The sequence below is a fragment of the Eucalyptus grandis genome, chromosome 8 (assembly GCF_016545825.1).
Source record: "Eucalyptus grandis isolate ANBG69807.140 chromosome 8, ASM1654582v1, whole genome shotgun sequence".
NCBI classification, from domain to species: Eukaryota; Viridiplantae; Streptophyta; class Magnoliopsida; order Myrtales; family Myrtaceae; genus Eucalyptus; species Eucalyptus grandis.
In genome coordinates this window covers 46,516,263-46,532,550 of record NC_052619.1, presented here as the reverse complement: position 1 = coordinate 46,532,550, position 16,288 = coordinate 46,516,263, and the positions used below count along the sequence as shown (strand labels likewise).

The 16,288-nt window shown below is 35.5% G+C and overlaps 1 protein-coding gene across 1 annotated transcript; it reads right to left on the bottom strand.

Moving 5' to 3' along the window:
* Positions 1–1,521, bottom strand: LOC120287284 (disease resistance protein RPV1-like; the record flags this gene model as incomplete). Its single annotated transcript, XM_039300032.1, has 3 exons — positions 1,237–1,521; positions 1,023–1,126; positions 1–829 (listed from the first exon to the last, which is right to left on the bottom strand). Coding segments are annotated over exons 1-3 (1,218 nt in total), but the record flags the coding sequence as incomplete, so codon positions are not given.
* Between the last annotated feature and the right edge of the window lie 14,767 nt (positions 1,522–16,288).

Genomic DNA, 16,288 nt, shown 5'->3' with positions numbered 1-16,288 from the left:
AATGTCCTTCTCATTCTCCTCCAACGCATCAAAACTTATCTTGAGAACACTGTATATATCTTTAGTAGGACTTTCAGCAAGTTTTTCCAATGTACTCTGCCATAGTACTCTGCTTCTATCAAATAAAAAGGCACCCAAGACCACAATCGCTAAGGGAAGACCTTTAGCATAGCCCAAAATATTATCTATGAGATCCCTGCTTATGTCTTTCATCTGGTTTCCTTGAAAAGCATGTGAACTGAGAAGTTTAAAAGCTTCACTTTGATCTAATAGATCAACTTCATATACCCGATCTTTTGCACGAGAAGGTAGTACATGTTTATCTCTTGTCGTAATGATTATCCTGCTCCCTTTTCCGAACCATCCACATTCTCTAGCTAATGCATTTAACTGGTCCCCATGATCCACATCATCAAGCACAAGTAGAATCTTCCTGCAGCAAAGTCTATTTGGTATTAGATTAGCGCCTTGATCCACATTTGAGACTGCTACATCTTCTTTCCATAATATCTCGGACAACATTTTTTTCTGCAAATGAACTAGGCCATCAGGTCTACCGGAATTTTCTCTAACATTTGCAAGAAAGCTGCACCCATCAAACTGATCAGCAATACTGTTATAGACAGCTTTAGCAATAGTGGTCTTCCCTACACCTCCAGCTCCCCATATTCCTATCATCCGAATATCACCCGCGCCCATACTCAACAACGACATTACATTTTCTACCCGGGAACCTACACCGACGGGATATTTGGCAACACTCAAGGGTGCTCGTTCTACTATATGCGAGATCTCTTTGACGATCTTCTTGATGAACTCGGTCTCATCTCTGCCAAAACAAAGCAGCAAAAAGAACACGAATAAACAGAAACATACAATCGATTGAACTAACTAAAACTAACAGAAGGAAAGAATCACTCGACAGTCCAAAATATTACTCTAGTCTAACGCACAATCGATGCCATCATGTATCAATAAAATTAGAGAATTCCAAATTCTTCTACAGGGTCGAAGAGTATTACTGTGATTTTTCATCGGTATAATGCCAACCGGCCAAATTGGCGGCTTCAATTAGGGCTTCCCTCCATTTATCCACCCTCTCAGGATCCTGTCCCATTTCTCGTGCCTGGCCAATTCATCGCCGTAACGCCCTCTCAGCCCTCGAATCTCTCCGGGCTCCACTTTGTAGAACACGGGCAGCACCGGCTCTTCCTTGAGCCTCCTACACTCCATTACCTTCACCAGCTCGTTCAAGCACCAGCTAGACGAAGCGTAGTTCTCGGAGAAGACGAGCACGGCGATCCGCGACTCCTCGATGGCCTTCATGAGGGCGGGCGAGATCTTGTCCCCGCGCCTCAAGTCCTCGCTGTCGATGTAGGCGTTAATGCCGCGATAAAGCAGACACTTGTGGAGGTCATCGACGAAGCCGTAGCGTACGTCCTCGCCTCTGAAGTTAATGAAAACGTCGAACCGACATTTTACTTCGGAAGAGGAAGAACAAGAAGAAGAAGACGACGCCATTGGAAGATAGAATCTGAGCTTCGTTTAGATTCGTGTCGAGCAATGAGTGATGGCTTTATCGTGGAGTTGATCAAGAAATCGATGTGGACTGAGAAACATCGAACGTCGCACCGTGTCAGGAAAAGCGTCTTTTTCATTTTTCACAAATGGACGAAAAGTTTTCTTTCGTTCATTTTTATTTTAAAATTGTTTGTTTTTTGTTTTTGTGAGGATAAAATTGTTTGTTTTGTGTCTTACAAAAAACCGGAAACCGATCGTTACCAAAAAAAAATTAATTTAACGTTACCAAAAAAAAAAAAAAAGAAGCCAGAAACCGAAAAGTTTTCTTTCATTCACCCTCTCCGTTCTTCGCCTTTCTTCGGATTGTTGATTGAGGGTCGGTAGTCTGTTTTGCGGTAGTTTGTAGTGTCGTCGGTTGTTTAGCTTGTTCTTTTTTTTTCCTTTGTATCTTTTGATTCGGTTCCCTCTCACTCTCCTTGTTTTCCCGCAGCCAGTGTGAGTTTTGGCTCCGAATTCTTGTATATTTGTCCAAGCTTAATATGTTCTTACCATTTACCCAAAAAAAAAAAAAAAAAAAAAAAAAAAAACCGGAAAGCGACTTTATTTTATGGGTGTTCACTATCAACCGTCCAAATTGAGAACAACCCGGACCGAACCGAATCAGTCGATTGGATATGATTCTCAAGAGTGTCCGTCTTGTTCCTAATTCTTAAAAGTGAAAACCGGGTCGGACTTGACCTACTATATATAGTTTTTATTTCTTCAAAAAAATTTGTCAAGTATGAACTAAATACTATCTTGTCCAGTAACAACATAAATTACGGCACAATGACTTTTCATTTATCACCACTTATGTCAATATCTTAAGATTTATCACTCTCATTGTACACGAACACTCTTTAGTGATTTTTAAATAAATAAAAATGATCGATTTTATTGGATCGGATCAAGAATCCATCGTCCCTAGTTTTTTCTATTTGCCAAAGTTCAGTATTATTCAAAGCATATAAAAAAATTAGCTATGAATTTATGTATGCAATAAAAAAAATTATCATTCTCAACCCAAATCCGATATATTCTATTCCGATATTTCTTCTTCTATGAATGGCAACATATCTTTCACATTATTAGGTAGCAAATTGTTTAGATTTTTTGCTTATTCAACTCATTGTGTCCCCAAAAAATAAGTCATAAAATAGATTTTTTAACGCCTATCAGATATAATTTTGTTTTTCCCCATTAATTGATTTTCTTATTTCTAAGTAGCAATCTTTTGTTTAAGAATGGAATGAGGGAGTCGTGTGCATGTTTACATTATTCAACTCATCGTGTCCCCAGAAAATTCTCTTTTCTATTTTATTTTATTACTTTTCTGAACAAATGAAGTATGCACCGGGGTTAACCTATGCGCTTTGTTTGTTATTTAGCCAAGATACGTATGGAAGATCCCAGCTTGGTAAAATACAAGTAGTCTTGTTTGAAAACAAGGCTTCACCTTTTCCATTTATTTTGACTACAACCCACTTTGAGCGCGGTAACAAGCCGTGATCTCAATCGAATATTTTTTGTTAATTCCTTTGGCTAGCTTTCTAAAAACAAGCCTCAATGCCAATGTCACTTCTTTGGTCGTGAAATAATTAACACAATCTATTTCTTTTGCAAGACTTGAATAAAATTTGGGCACTTTCAACTAAGTAATGAACGCACACCAGGCCAGTTTACCTCCAAACATCCAGCTCCCGCAGTTTTAGATTTAGATTTGTCCGCCCGATTTAGCTAACCATTTAAAGTGCTATTAACAGCTAGTAGACTTTGTTCTTTTCCCTATAAATAGAATAACTCATTGCCTTGGTAATTATCCAAAATCCCTCTTGCATACACTTTGCAATCAAATTCTTCAGAGATCAATGTGAGAACATTTCTTTGTAAAAGAGTGTGTCTTGTTCATAAATGAATGTCGGCTCCATTGTGAATCAATCTATGTACGAGGCTTCAAGTATAGTTGATTAGACAAAACTCTCAAACAATCTCTGGAAATGGAGTTGTGACCCATTTGGACCAAACCACTATAAAACGGTTCAGCATTCCTCTCTTGCTATTCCTTTTTATTTATATGCATATAATATGTGTAATAAATTGCTTAACTTATATTTGTGTGTAAATACTTAATACTATGGAGCATATTCTATATTTGAGCAAAAAATTGCTTGTGTTTACTTGAATTTTTTCAGCTAAATATCATGGCATCACATGTTGATGAATTAAAAGAGTTGGTGATGCATTTTCATCACAATACACAATTAAACAATAGTATGGTCACCAAGTGTGAGGAGGAATCCAATACATTCGCGCACCAAATACAGAAAGGCACATGCATCCTTTTACACTTTTCCACACATTTCATAAAGCAATAGTCATCAAGCAATCTTATTAGCTTTTGTAATGGCTAAGGAATACCCATTCCTTTCATAGCTCGAGCATGAAAAATAGATCAAGCTTTATGTTCAGTTGCAAATAATGCAATTGGTTTTAGAGTATAAATTGAAAAAACGAGAAATTTCCAAGAAAACCACCTTTAAATGATTAATTGGTACATTAATACCTATTTTCAAGTACTTGAGCAAATGATCTTTCGCTCGGGTAGGGCCTTTTCATTGAATGTTTTTTTTGGAATTCACTTGCTTAGTTGTGTTATTCCTAATCAAATTGAAGTGCAAGTTATATTCAAAAGAATTGGATGCTTCATGCAGAATTTAATAAGAAAGACTTCATCTAGGTGTGAAAGGATACATTTCACTCAAATCATTTAGTCCAAAGAGGATTTCCACGGTTGGACTTTAACAAAGATTAGCACTTCAAAAGTTTAAAGCTTCCACTGACGTTCAATGTCTCATGTGTTTTGATGATATCTCTCCATTTTATTTCTGTCATTTTTGCTTAGTCAAAAGTGCAAGGGAGTTTTTACTCACCCCATGCTGGCTTCACTCCATGCAACTTCGCTTCCGGGAAAGAAAAATTATGTAAGTTGATTTTGATGGGCAGGTGGCCCCACCATCTTGCTCCTTCTTCATGCTCGTATCTAGAGCGAATCCAAGGCTTGAGTCAGTGGTTCATCTTGGTTACATTTTCTATTTTTTTTTTTTTTTTTTTTTTTGCTATTAATAAAAATGGCCTGATAGTTATTATTTGGAAAAATTCTAAATAAGGGCATGAAATAGGGCTTTTTTATATATAAAAATGGATCTAAATTGACATTATTTTAACTAATGACCTAAAGTGGCTAAATTAATCTCACATAAAAGTCTAAACTCACGGATCAGCTAAATGTTTGAAGTGCTATTAACAGCTAGTTGACTTTGTTTATTTCCCCTATATATAGAATAACTCATTACCTTGGGGAATTATACAAAATCCCTCTTGCATACACCTTGCAATCAAATGTAAGCATTTCTTTGTGAAAGAGTGCGTCGTGTTTATAAATGAATGTTGGCTCTATCACAAACTAATCTTTGTACGAGGCTTCAAGTATAGTTGATTAGGCATAACTCTCAGACAATCTCTAGAAATGGAGTTGGGACCCATTTGGACCAAAACACTATAAATTAATTAGGCATTCCTCTCTCGCTACTCCTTTTTATTTATATGCATGTAACATGTTTAATAAATTGGTTAACTTGTATCTATGTGTAAATACTTGATACTATGAAGCATATTCTATATTTGGGGCAAAAATTGCTTGTGTTTTCTTGAATTTCTAAAGCTAAATATGATGGCATCACATATTCATAAATTAAAAGAGTTGGTGATACATTTTCACCACAATACATAGTTAAATAATAGTATGATCAACAAGTGTCAGAGGAGGAATTTGATACATTCACTCATTAAATGCAAAGAGGCACGTGTATCCTTTTGCCCTTTTTCCCCGCATTTCATAAAGCAACAATCGTATGACAATTTTAAAACATTTAGTAATGGAAATAGATCAAGCTTTTCATTCAGCTGAAAATGAAGCAATAGGTTGTAATGTATCAATTCAAAGAAATGAGAAATTTCTAGAAGAACACCTTTAAATGATTAATTGGTGCATCAATAGCTTATCTTCTATTACTTTGGAGTGAAGGATGTTTTGCTCAGGTGGACCCTTTTTCAACAGATGCTTATTTTGGAATTCACTTGCTTAGTTGTGTTATTCCCAATAAAATCAAAGTGCAAGTCATTTTCAAAAGAATTAGATACTTCATGCGTAAGTTCATAACAAAGACCCCGTCTAGGCGTGGAAGAATACATTTCATTCAGATTCTTTAGTCCAAAAGAGAATTTCTGTGTTTGGACTTTAAGGAAGAATGGCACCTCAAAAGTGGAAAGCTTTCACCAACGTTGAATATTCTATGTGTTTTGATGATATCTCTCCCTTTTTTTTTTTTTTGTCTTTTTTGCTTAATCAAAGGCGCAAGGGAGTATTTGCTCATCGCTTTCGTGCTAGCTTCACTCCACTCAACTTCGTTTTGGAAAGAAAAATGATCAAATTGATTTTGATGGGCAGGTGGCCCCACCACCTCGTTCCTTCTACATGCTCATATGTAAAGCGAATCCAAGGCTTGAATCCAATGGTTCATTTCCATTACATATTTTTTCTTTTTTTCTTTTTGCTATTAACAGAAATGGCTTGATGGTTATTATTTGGAAAATTCTAAATAGGACACGGAATAGGGCTATTTTAAAAATTAAAAAAAAGGGGGCCTAAAAATGACATTATTTTTAATAATGACCTAAAGTGGCTAAATCAATCTCAGGCCCGAACTCACTGATTAGCTAAACTTTTGTTGGCCATCAAGCAAGTGATTTTTCCACTGACCAGAATATGGGTACTTTTGTCCAAGAAAAATTTGAGTAAAAATTACAAGCGCTAAAAAAAATCCAAACACTAAAAATTACAAGCCCTTAAAAATTCCAAACACTTCTTCCTTCATTTCTTCACATGTTCTTCCTCTTTTTCGGTCTTCGTTTCTTTTGAGAGAAGAAAACAAAGCTCAGGCAAGACCCACCTCTCGTTCATCAAATGCTCACATATGACACAAGGGTCTTGATCTTTCATCATATTTTCCCAAGTTTGCGATTTACTTCGATCTCCACTTATGCTTAACTGAGGTCACTTTTATTCAAAGTGGTGCAATTGATCCTTCATTCATCCAAGAGAAAGCAATTACATTTTGTTGAAGCAATATGTCTGACAAGGAGTGGACATGTAGTGGAATATCACACCGATAGGAGCAACGACAATAGTAGGAGATATTTTTTGTTTTTAAAGTATTGTTTATGCTCATTTTGCTAGATTTGTTGATGCATTATGTCTCCTTTCGTTCAAATTAATGCATATCAGTTGCATCCACTGCATATTTTTAAATTGGATTGGCCGTCGTCATGGTCATACATGTTGGTAGTGGTCCCTATTTGCAAATTTGTTGATGCTTTAATTTGTTTTTTTTTTGGAGCGTATGTTTTGCCATTAATGACCAAAACTCGTGAGCACGGCATAGAATTTAAGAGTTGGTTTTTTTTTTTAATTTTTTTTTTGAATTGTAGGACATTGACCACGCAAAGGATAAGATCCATCACCTTAGCAGCAATATTGGTTTTTGATGATGTTCTTGCACAGGTGGCCTCATAAACATAATGATTGAGCTTATTGACCACACCAACGATAAGGTCCCTCTCCATAGCAAGCGCACTTTTGTGTCCACACAGGAATCTGAATGCAGATTACCAAACAACTAGCACATAATGCATTTTAAGTCCATAATGCTCACTTTTTGTATAACATCCAATAAATATATGAATCAAATGAAGAGGAAGACGATATATAGTCACTTGTGTGATTAGTTTTCTTTCATAGATTGGGCATGAAAAAATATCAAGCTTTTTGCTTAGTTGAATGTAAAGCGATTGTTTCTAACGTATAAATTCAAAGAAATGAGAAATTTTTCTAGAAGAACACCTTTAAATGATTAATCGGTATGTCAATAGCTTAATTTCTTTTACTTCAGAGTGAAGGATATTTCCCTCAAATAGGGTATTTCATTGGATTTTTTTTTTTTTTTTTTTTTTTTTGGAATTCATTTGCTTAGTGATGTTATTCCCCCTCAAATCAAAGTGCAAGTCATTTTCAAAAATACTTGATACTTCAGACGAGAGTTCGTAAGAAAGAGTTTGTCTAGGTACGAAAGAACACGTTGCATTCAGATTATTTAGTCCAAAACCGTTTGGACTTTAATGAAAAATGACACTTTGACAGCCTAATGTGTCCATTAACATTGGCTGATGTGATAAGCATTGCGTCTAGAGTTTAGCTTATTTTGTTATTATCTAAATTGATGTGGCAAATGAACATCATTAATATTAATCGAGCGCACTAACTTCACCAACTATGAATTCCATGTGATTAGACGAAATCTCTACTTTTTTTTCCTTCGTCTTTTTCGCTTAGTCAAAAGCGCAAGAAATACCTCATCACTTCCACGCAACTTCACTCCATGCCTCCACGCAACTTCACTCTGGGAAGAAAAATGATAAAGTTGATTTTGATGGGCAGGTGGCCCCTGCCACCTTGTTCCTTCCACATGCTCGTATCTAGAGCGAATCCATTGCTCGAGTCCACTAGCTCATTTCCATTGCATTTCCGTTACCAAAATGCCTGTTCCGACTGTAAAAAATATCACATGCTCGTCAACCGGCTAATATTTGACCGGCCAATGAGCTCAAGTCTTTATTTGAAATTAATTTAATCACTTCAGACCCTTACTAAAATAATTTCCACTCTAGACCATCTTTAAAAAAAAAGAAACCTCACTTTAGGTCTTTATTTGGAGATTTTGTCAATTATCTTTTAAAGATGCTCCGTGATTTCAATTAAGACGACTTTAAAAGCTGCAATAAGCAGTGATCTCTATCGAAGACCTTTGGGGAGCTTTCTCAAAACGAGCCCCAATGCTAGTGTCGCTTCTTCGGCACAAAAAAAATCAACTCGTCCTATTTCATTTTCAGGACTTAATTAAAAATTTGCCATATAATTAAAGAAATATTCTGTGCAAGAGTCAAGTGGCACCTGCCCCTGAGTGTTAAAACAAACCATTTGGGACGGTGATGGTCCTTGCACTTCAAATCATTTTCACAGCTATCCTCAAGAGTTATGAACTAGATCTATGTTAACCCTAATTTTATTTTGATTATTATGAAACTCACTCAAATATTTTATTTGTTATTTGGACTTATGTTTGCTGTATTCAGGTATATTTTGCAGGATTTTGGAAAGTGTAGAAATGACTGGCCCTACCGAAAAACACAAGGCCGGGTGCCTGGCCAAAGTAATGTCCAGACATGCTGCCAGCTAGATATCCAACGGTTAACATCCGGATAGCTCCCGTAGTTTTGAATTTGGGTTTGTCCATCCCATCCAGCGGGTGTCCGAGTCATTTTTAGCCGAACATTCAGAAGTCTTAATGGTCGAATTTTTAGCTGGTTGAAGTGTTAGTAACGTCTATTTTGAGTTTTTTTTTTCTGTAAATAGGATAACTCATTGTATTGGGTAATTATGTACACTACCGGTACTCGTAGAATCCTCTTGTATCCACTTTTCAATAATAATAAAAAATTGAGAGATAAGTCTTGTGACCGTTTCTTTGTAAAAGAATGCACCATATTTGTTAGAGAATGTTGGCTCCATCATAAACCAACCTCTATACGGATATAGTGGATTGGACATACTCTTGAACAGTCTCGGGGAAACTAGAAATCAGGTAGAGCATTCATCTATCTTACTCCTTTTATTATATAGTGATTACTTGTTTAATAAATTCCTTAACTTATATTTGTGCATAAATACTTGATACTGTAGTGTATATTCTACATTTGGGCCAAAAAGGAGTATGGCCGCGGGTTCTCAATCAATTCTTCCTTAGCATTTCTTGTGTTTATTTGAATTTTTTGAGCTAAATATCATGGCATCTTATGTTGTTAGTAGTTTTCTAAGCTGAAGGTCAATCTATTGTTGAGCACCTTTAATTTCTGAACAAACTATAATTATTTGAAGGCTCATATGAGAATTTTTGTTCAATCAATAAGACTATGAATTGTGGTGGCGATGCATTACTAATGGGCTTACGTGCCCAATAGAACCAAGGTGATAATATCATGCATTAAAATGAAAAAGGAAAATGATACAAATGGTCATTGAACTTTGGTCTACTATGTAATTTTGTCCCTAAATTTTTGTCTAATGTGGTCCTCAAACTTTGGTACAATGTGCAATGAGGAATTTGAACTTTTAATCTGTTCAATATGGTCTGCGAACTTTGGGCTTATGTTTAATATGGTTCTTAAATTAAAATTTTAAACATTTTTATGTAGTATAGGGACTATATTGAACATTATCAATAGTTTAAGGATCGTATCGAACAAGTAAAATGTCTAGGGACAACATTGCACATCAGGCTAAAGTTTAGAGACCACATTGTACAAATTAAAAATTTAGGGACAACGTTGCATATTGAACCAAAGTTCAAACATATTGGACCATAGTTCAAAGCTCATTTGTGCATGAAAATGAATGGAGTGCTAATGATATTAAACTAGTTCAATTAAATGCTAGGGCAATGAACATGTGGTGTTGTGCTTTGGATGCTAATTCATCAAATCGTGTTTTAGTGCTAAGAGATATGAGAAAAACTTGAAGTCGCTTTTGAAGGAACCAATCAAGTTAAAAGTTTAAAATTAGTATGCTTACTCATTTGGATGAGCTTTCTACTATGAATGAGAGGGAGCCGATCATTTGATATGTTTATTCGATTCACCAACATAATTATAGTATAGAAATCTCTTGGCAAGGTTTATCCTCAAGAAGAGCTAAACCGAAAGATTTGAAAAGCTTTGCCGGAAGTCTGAGAGCCTAGAGTGTCAGCCATTAGAGAAGTTCATGACCTCTCCATGGCTTCTTTTGCTTAGCTTCTCGGAGAGGTTATCACACATAAAATCAAGTTAAAGGCTTGATTTGAGGAAGATTTAAAGAGGAAGAAGTCATTTGCTCTTGGATCCACTAACTCGGATGCGAAGCCAAAACAATGTAGTGACGAGGACATGACTATGATCACGTCGAAGTTCAAGCATTTTCTCAAGAACGATAACTTCAAAAATGATGAAAGGCGCACAGAAGGATTTCTTAATTGGAGAAACAACGTCAAATGTCACGAGTGCAACAAGTCAGGCCATCTCCGGTACAAATGTCCAAGAAATGTCACCTCCAAGGACAAGAGGGACAAGAAGGAGCGATTTGACAAGACGGATAGAAGGGATAAGAATGTACAGAGAAATTAGAAAATGTTCTGAAGTGGAAAAAGAAGGCATTGACATCTACAAGAAGCGAAAGCGCGGTCGATGATGCCTCTAGTGACCAAGATGTTGCCAATCTATGTCTTGTGGCTCTAAGCGATTGAGAAAATGAGGTAAATGATCCTACATTTGTTTTTACTTTTGAAGAGCTTCAAGGGGCCTTGGATGATCCTGCAGTAGATTTTGAGAAGTTAGTAAGAAAATTCTCTGTTGAAAAAATCAAATGATTCCCATATTGATAGATAGAAACAAGAGATTGAAGGGCAAATTTGAATCTTTTAACAAAAAGAGTGATGGTCTTGAAAAAGAAAACATGGCTTTGAAGCATGGCAAAAATGAGACTACAAAAATGTCAAGAAGTTGCAAAAGGAATTGAAGTATTTGAAAAAGAAAACGGATGAATTGAATGCCAAATTTACAAAACTTTATACTGAGGGTACTAAGAGTTTGAAAACAATGTTTGAAAGACAAAAATTTCCTCATTGTAGAATGTTCTTAGACACCAGCCTTTTCAAAATAGGAGAAGTCTTCATGCCGTTTTTGTGAGAGCTTCTCACGTATGGCTCGCCGGTAACTTTTGTGGTAAATATGGACATTGTACGCAATTAGTACTTGGGAAACGGTGTTGTTAGAAGAGTAGAAAGGGAATGGGATACCTAAAGTTACATTGTCTACTAACTCTCAACGACCCAATGCGGGTTGCATACCAAGAAAAAAATCCTTAAATGTGCTCTTATAGATATGACTGTGTCTTGGTACCAATTCTAATATGCGCAAATTGTACCTTGATAGTGGTTGCTCAAGAAAAATGACCGAAACTGCAAGTTTATTTAAATCTTTGAAGAAATGGATGGAGGAGGTGTGAATTATGTTGACAACTCAAGAGGAAGAGTCATCATCGGTATTGGTTATGTTGATAAAGAAGAAACTCTTATTAAAATGTTTTACTTGTTGAATGTTTGATACATAAGTTGCGCAGTATTGGTCAATTATGTGATAAAGGCTTCCGAGTAACTATTTAATCATCTACTAGCTCTATTACTGATACTCCTAACGGCATTCTCAGGTTATTCCAAGAAGGCATGAAAATGTGTATGTGATTTAGCCAGAGTGCTTAAACTCAAATGATCGAAAATCAGCACATATTAGTATGGATAATATCTCAAAGCTTCCTAGGTTTAGTTTAGTTCGTGGCTTACCTTTTTCAAAAGATCAAGTCTGTGATGCTTGTGTTAAAGCAAAATAAACAAAAGTATCATTTGAATCTAAGGAGCGTGTTAGCACCTTTAGACTTTCGGAATTGCTTCATATGGATAGGTTTGGTCCGTCAAAATCTTCAAGACTTGGTGGTAAAAAGTATGGAATGGCCCTAACTCGTAATTTTTATAACTTTTAATGTTGGGATTCCTAGAGTTCTAACCGACCGCCAATTTGGTGGAGAATCTACACTAGAAAGTTTGGACATCAAGAAGAGATTAGAAGTTTGCATAAGGAAGAATGTCCGGGATGGCCAACCGTAACGCAAGAGGTATCGCCACCATTGTCGTATTAGGCTAGCTGAGGACGAAAAATGAAGATGAGGCTTCCACTACCGAGCTTACTTCGCTTTTGGTGGGAAGATACACGCGGTCTGCAATGAGACGCAACAAGGATTTGGAAGAAATACAAGAGGAACTTCGATTGTTCAACCCGTTTGCTGAAATTTTCCTCCAAAATTCATCTCTTTTCCCAATATCATCCTCCTCCACCACCACCTTATTAGACACGTCTCATCGTATTTTTTCAAGATCATTTGGGCTTGTTTCCTGTTTGAAGATGTGCTCAAAATTCTTTTCCGTGTGAGCTTATTTTAACACTTGACCTTGAGTACATTGGATTGTTGAAATCATTTGATCTACTCATTTGCCACTTAAGTCTATTTTGATGTTATGACAAAAATGGGATATTTAATTTGATTAATGAGCATGCTCAGAGGAGGAACTTATGATTTAAATTGCATCAAGGACTTAAATTTCTCAAGAAAGCCTTTTTTACTTTTATTTTCCTCGTTAAAATGTTTAAGGGGACTTTCTTCATTGGGAGATTCTGTTTGATTAAGACTTTAGACATCATTTAAAAAAAAAAAAAAAAAAGAGAATACTTTTACCCTAATATAGTTTTGATGATTACAACACTCACTCAAATATGTTATGATTATTTGAAATTATATTCGTTGTATTTGAGTATTTTTTGAATAATTTTAAAGGGCTAAAAGAGACCGTCCCTAATTTGAAAAATGGGGCTGAGTACCCAATCAGCCGGATGCCTAGCCAGGTTACCCCCGCACTCCGTACTCCTAGGCTACATTTGATCGTCCGGATTTCGTAACACTATTCCTTAATTTATCTTTATTTTATTTTTCCTCTTTTTATATTATTTTCTTTATTATTTCTTTTTTCCCCTTTCATCATTCTTTAATAAAATTTTATCAAATAGTAAACTATACTAACATACCTAAATATAAAAATACCTAAAATATATAATAAATATAAATATTTAATTTATAGATTGAATGTTTATTATAAGATAAAATTAAAGTTGAATATATAAATTAAGATAGATTAATTAAAAATAAATTTGTATTTTTTATTTTTTATTTTTAATTTCTTAAATTAGAATTCAAATATTATTTATATTGAAATATAATTTCAATTTTATTAATTTAATAAGTTTGTTATTCGAGAAAAATAACTTTCCTATTATAGACATTATAAATCTTATCCACATTTATCCTACCTCCCCCATGGGATAATTTTATCATATCTATATCCCATTTATATCCGAATTTATCATGTCATGAGCAAGTATCAAACGTAGGATAGAATAAATCATATTCTATCTCGAATTTTATTCCGACTACCAAACGCAGCCCTATAGTTTCGAATATGGATTTGTCTACCCAATCCAACAAGTGTCTAGGTAGCCTGACAGTTGGACTCCCAGAAGTTTCGATGGAAGAATTTCTGGTCATTTGATGTGTAAATAATAACCACTTTGTTTCCTTTTTTATTCCCCTAAAAATGGGTAGTTCATTGTCTTCAGTAATTGTGTACGCTACCAATACTTGCAATATCCCTCTATACACTTTGCAGTCAAATTCGTAAGAGATGAATGTTGTGTTTCTTTAGAAAAGAATGAAAAGAGTGCGCCCTATATACAAAGGAGTATTGGCTCCATGGTTAATCAACTTTTGTATAAAGCTTATTAAGTGTAGTAGATTGGGCCTAGCTTTCAAATGGTCTTGGAGAGTGGCGTACGCATTGGTTTGGGCCAAATCACAATATATCTTGCCAAACTTATATTTTTGTGTAAAATACTATATATTGTATTGCATATCCTACGCAGCTGGGCCAAAAGTTAATACATCCCATCAATGATATTCTCATTTCCAACAACTCTATATCTTTCTAAATCATTAGCTTCGTCAAAAAATTCATCAAATGAATCACGCGACTTACTTGTTGAGCCATTTTTAAGGCATTGAGCATACATTTTCGTATGATCTTTCACATACTCGATTATGATATTCTCATCGCCTGGATAGGGGTGAAAAAATAATATTGGAGAAATATGATATGAGGCAGAAAGACGCTGACCCAAATCGAAGTGCGCCAAGATGGTCGAAATTCAAATAATTGGAGACGATCAAGAGCTCCAGCCTCTTTAGTGTTCTACAAAAGAAGATGCCCGATGTCTGTCCACTTTGCTTGTAGTTCTCCTAATCTGTGGACAACAAGTATTGACGCCAACGTTGGCCCGTAAACCCTTTCTCGATCCATGATGTTTTGACTCGATTCCCTCCACATTATTTAAACTACTCACCAACTTACTTGCAAAAACTTCTTGCATTGCATGTTTTCCACTTGTCATCATTTGAAACCAATTTTATTTTTAATATTTTATTTTTCAACTCCATTTGTTTCCAAAATGAATAATTTAAATAATATTTTCTTAAAAATAATCACTTGTATCGTTATAAAAATAAATGAGTGAAAAATATTTTTTATCCTTTAAGAAAATATCTAGACATAGATTTTATTGATAGTGACAATTTTAAGTAACAAAATCGATCATTTTTAGTAAAAGATTTTCTAAATCAATCATTTTCCGTGAAACAGACGGAATTTTCATGTCCGTTGCTTCTCTACTAGGTTGAACTTTCTCTGTAAGCTATAACTCAGCTTCATTATTCCACATTACAAGGTCATAACATGTAAGATGGGTACCAGCACAATTATATTCTTTATATTCGATCTTTCTTTCAAAATAGTATACTTGATATAGGAAATGTAAGAAATATAAAAGCAATAATTCTAAGGTTAAAAATCCATTATCAGCAATCCCTCAAAGAATTTTATTTTTCTTTCCTAATAATTATAGATGTCACTAGAGTTTGCGCTAAATCGCCACGCATATTCAATTGATATAAATCGTCAACTCCAGCTTCAGTATTTTGTAGCCCTATCATGCTTTCCTCTGCACTGGTTGGGCCACTTTCCTCCTGATCCGTTCGATTTGGGCCATTTTCCCAAAGTGCAACACCCTCCATAGCTCTTGATACAAGACTGTTTTTCAAGGACTAAGGCTGGTTCTCGTGGCTTCTGTTGAACTCTTCCTTTGAATTTGTCTGATACCTGAACATGACAAACCTCGAAGAGCAAACGTTACTGACCAACCTCATAGAGGAAAACAGGATCGAGTTGAGTCGCTGGTTACTTGGAATCACAGCCTTTAGGTTGTCCTCTAATTGTTCGCACATTATTTAGAATCCCTACTTTGTCAAGACTTCTCCCATTACTCTAAGTCTATAAGCTGAAAATGATTCAAATCATCTTGACCAAAATCGACTTTTTCATGGCGATCTTAATTTGGAATATGCAAGCCACATATGATTAGAATTCGCTTGATCATATGGTGTCTAGGGAGCAATCCCTCCCCTTCTTGCCATTAATGTGTAGTAGGATCTAGACTGTGGCAACCTCTTTTCCTCCTTCTGGTGGGAATACAGAAAGCTTATCCTAGGAACTTGTCATCCAAGCGATGTGAAGTCATAAGCAACCCCTTTGGCATTTCTCCTTCAGGAAAAAATACAGAGCCTTTTCCTCAGCAACAATCTTCCCGCAACGTTGTAATAAGTGCCGGTGCCGATGAAACTACACGTCTGACATAGGAACAAAAATATGATTGAACGTTATGTGAACTACTTATGTGCACAAAATATATTTTCTTGTATTATGTTTTGGCAAAAAAAAAAAAAAAAACATTAAAGAACAACCTCGGAGCCAAAGTCATGTCCTTCTTGAGCTGTTAGATTCCCATTATGGGTGATGCTATGATGTCATTA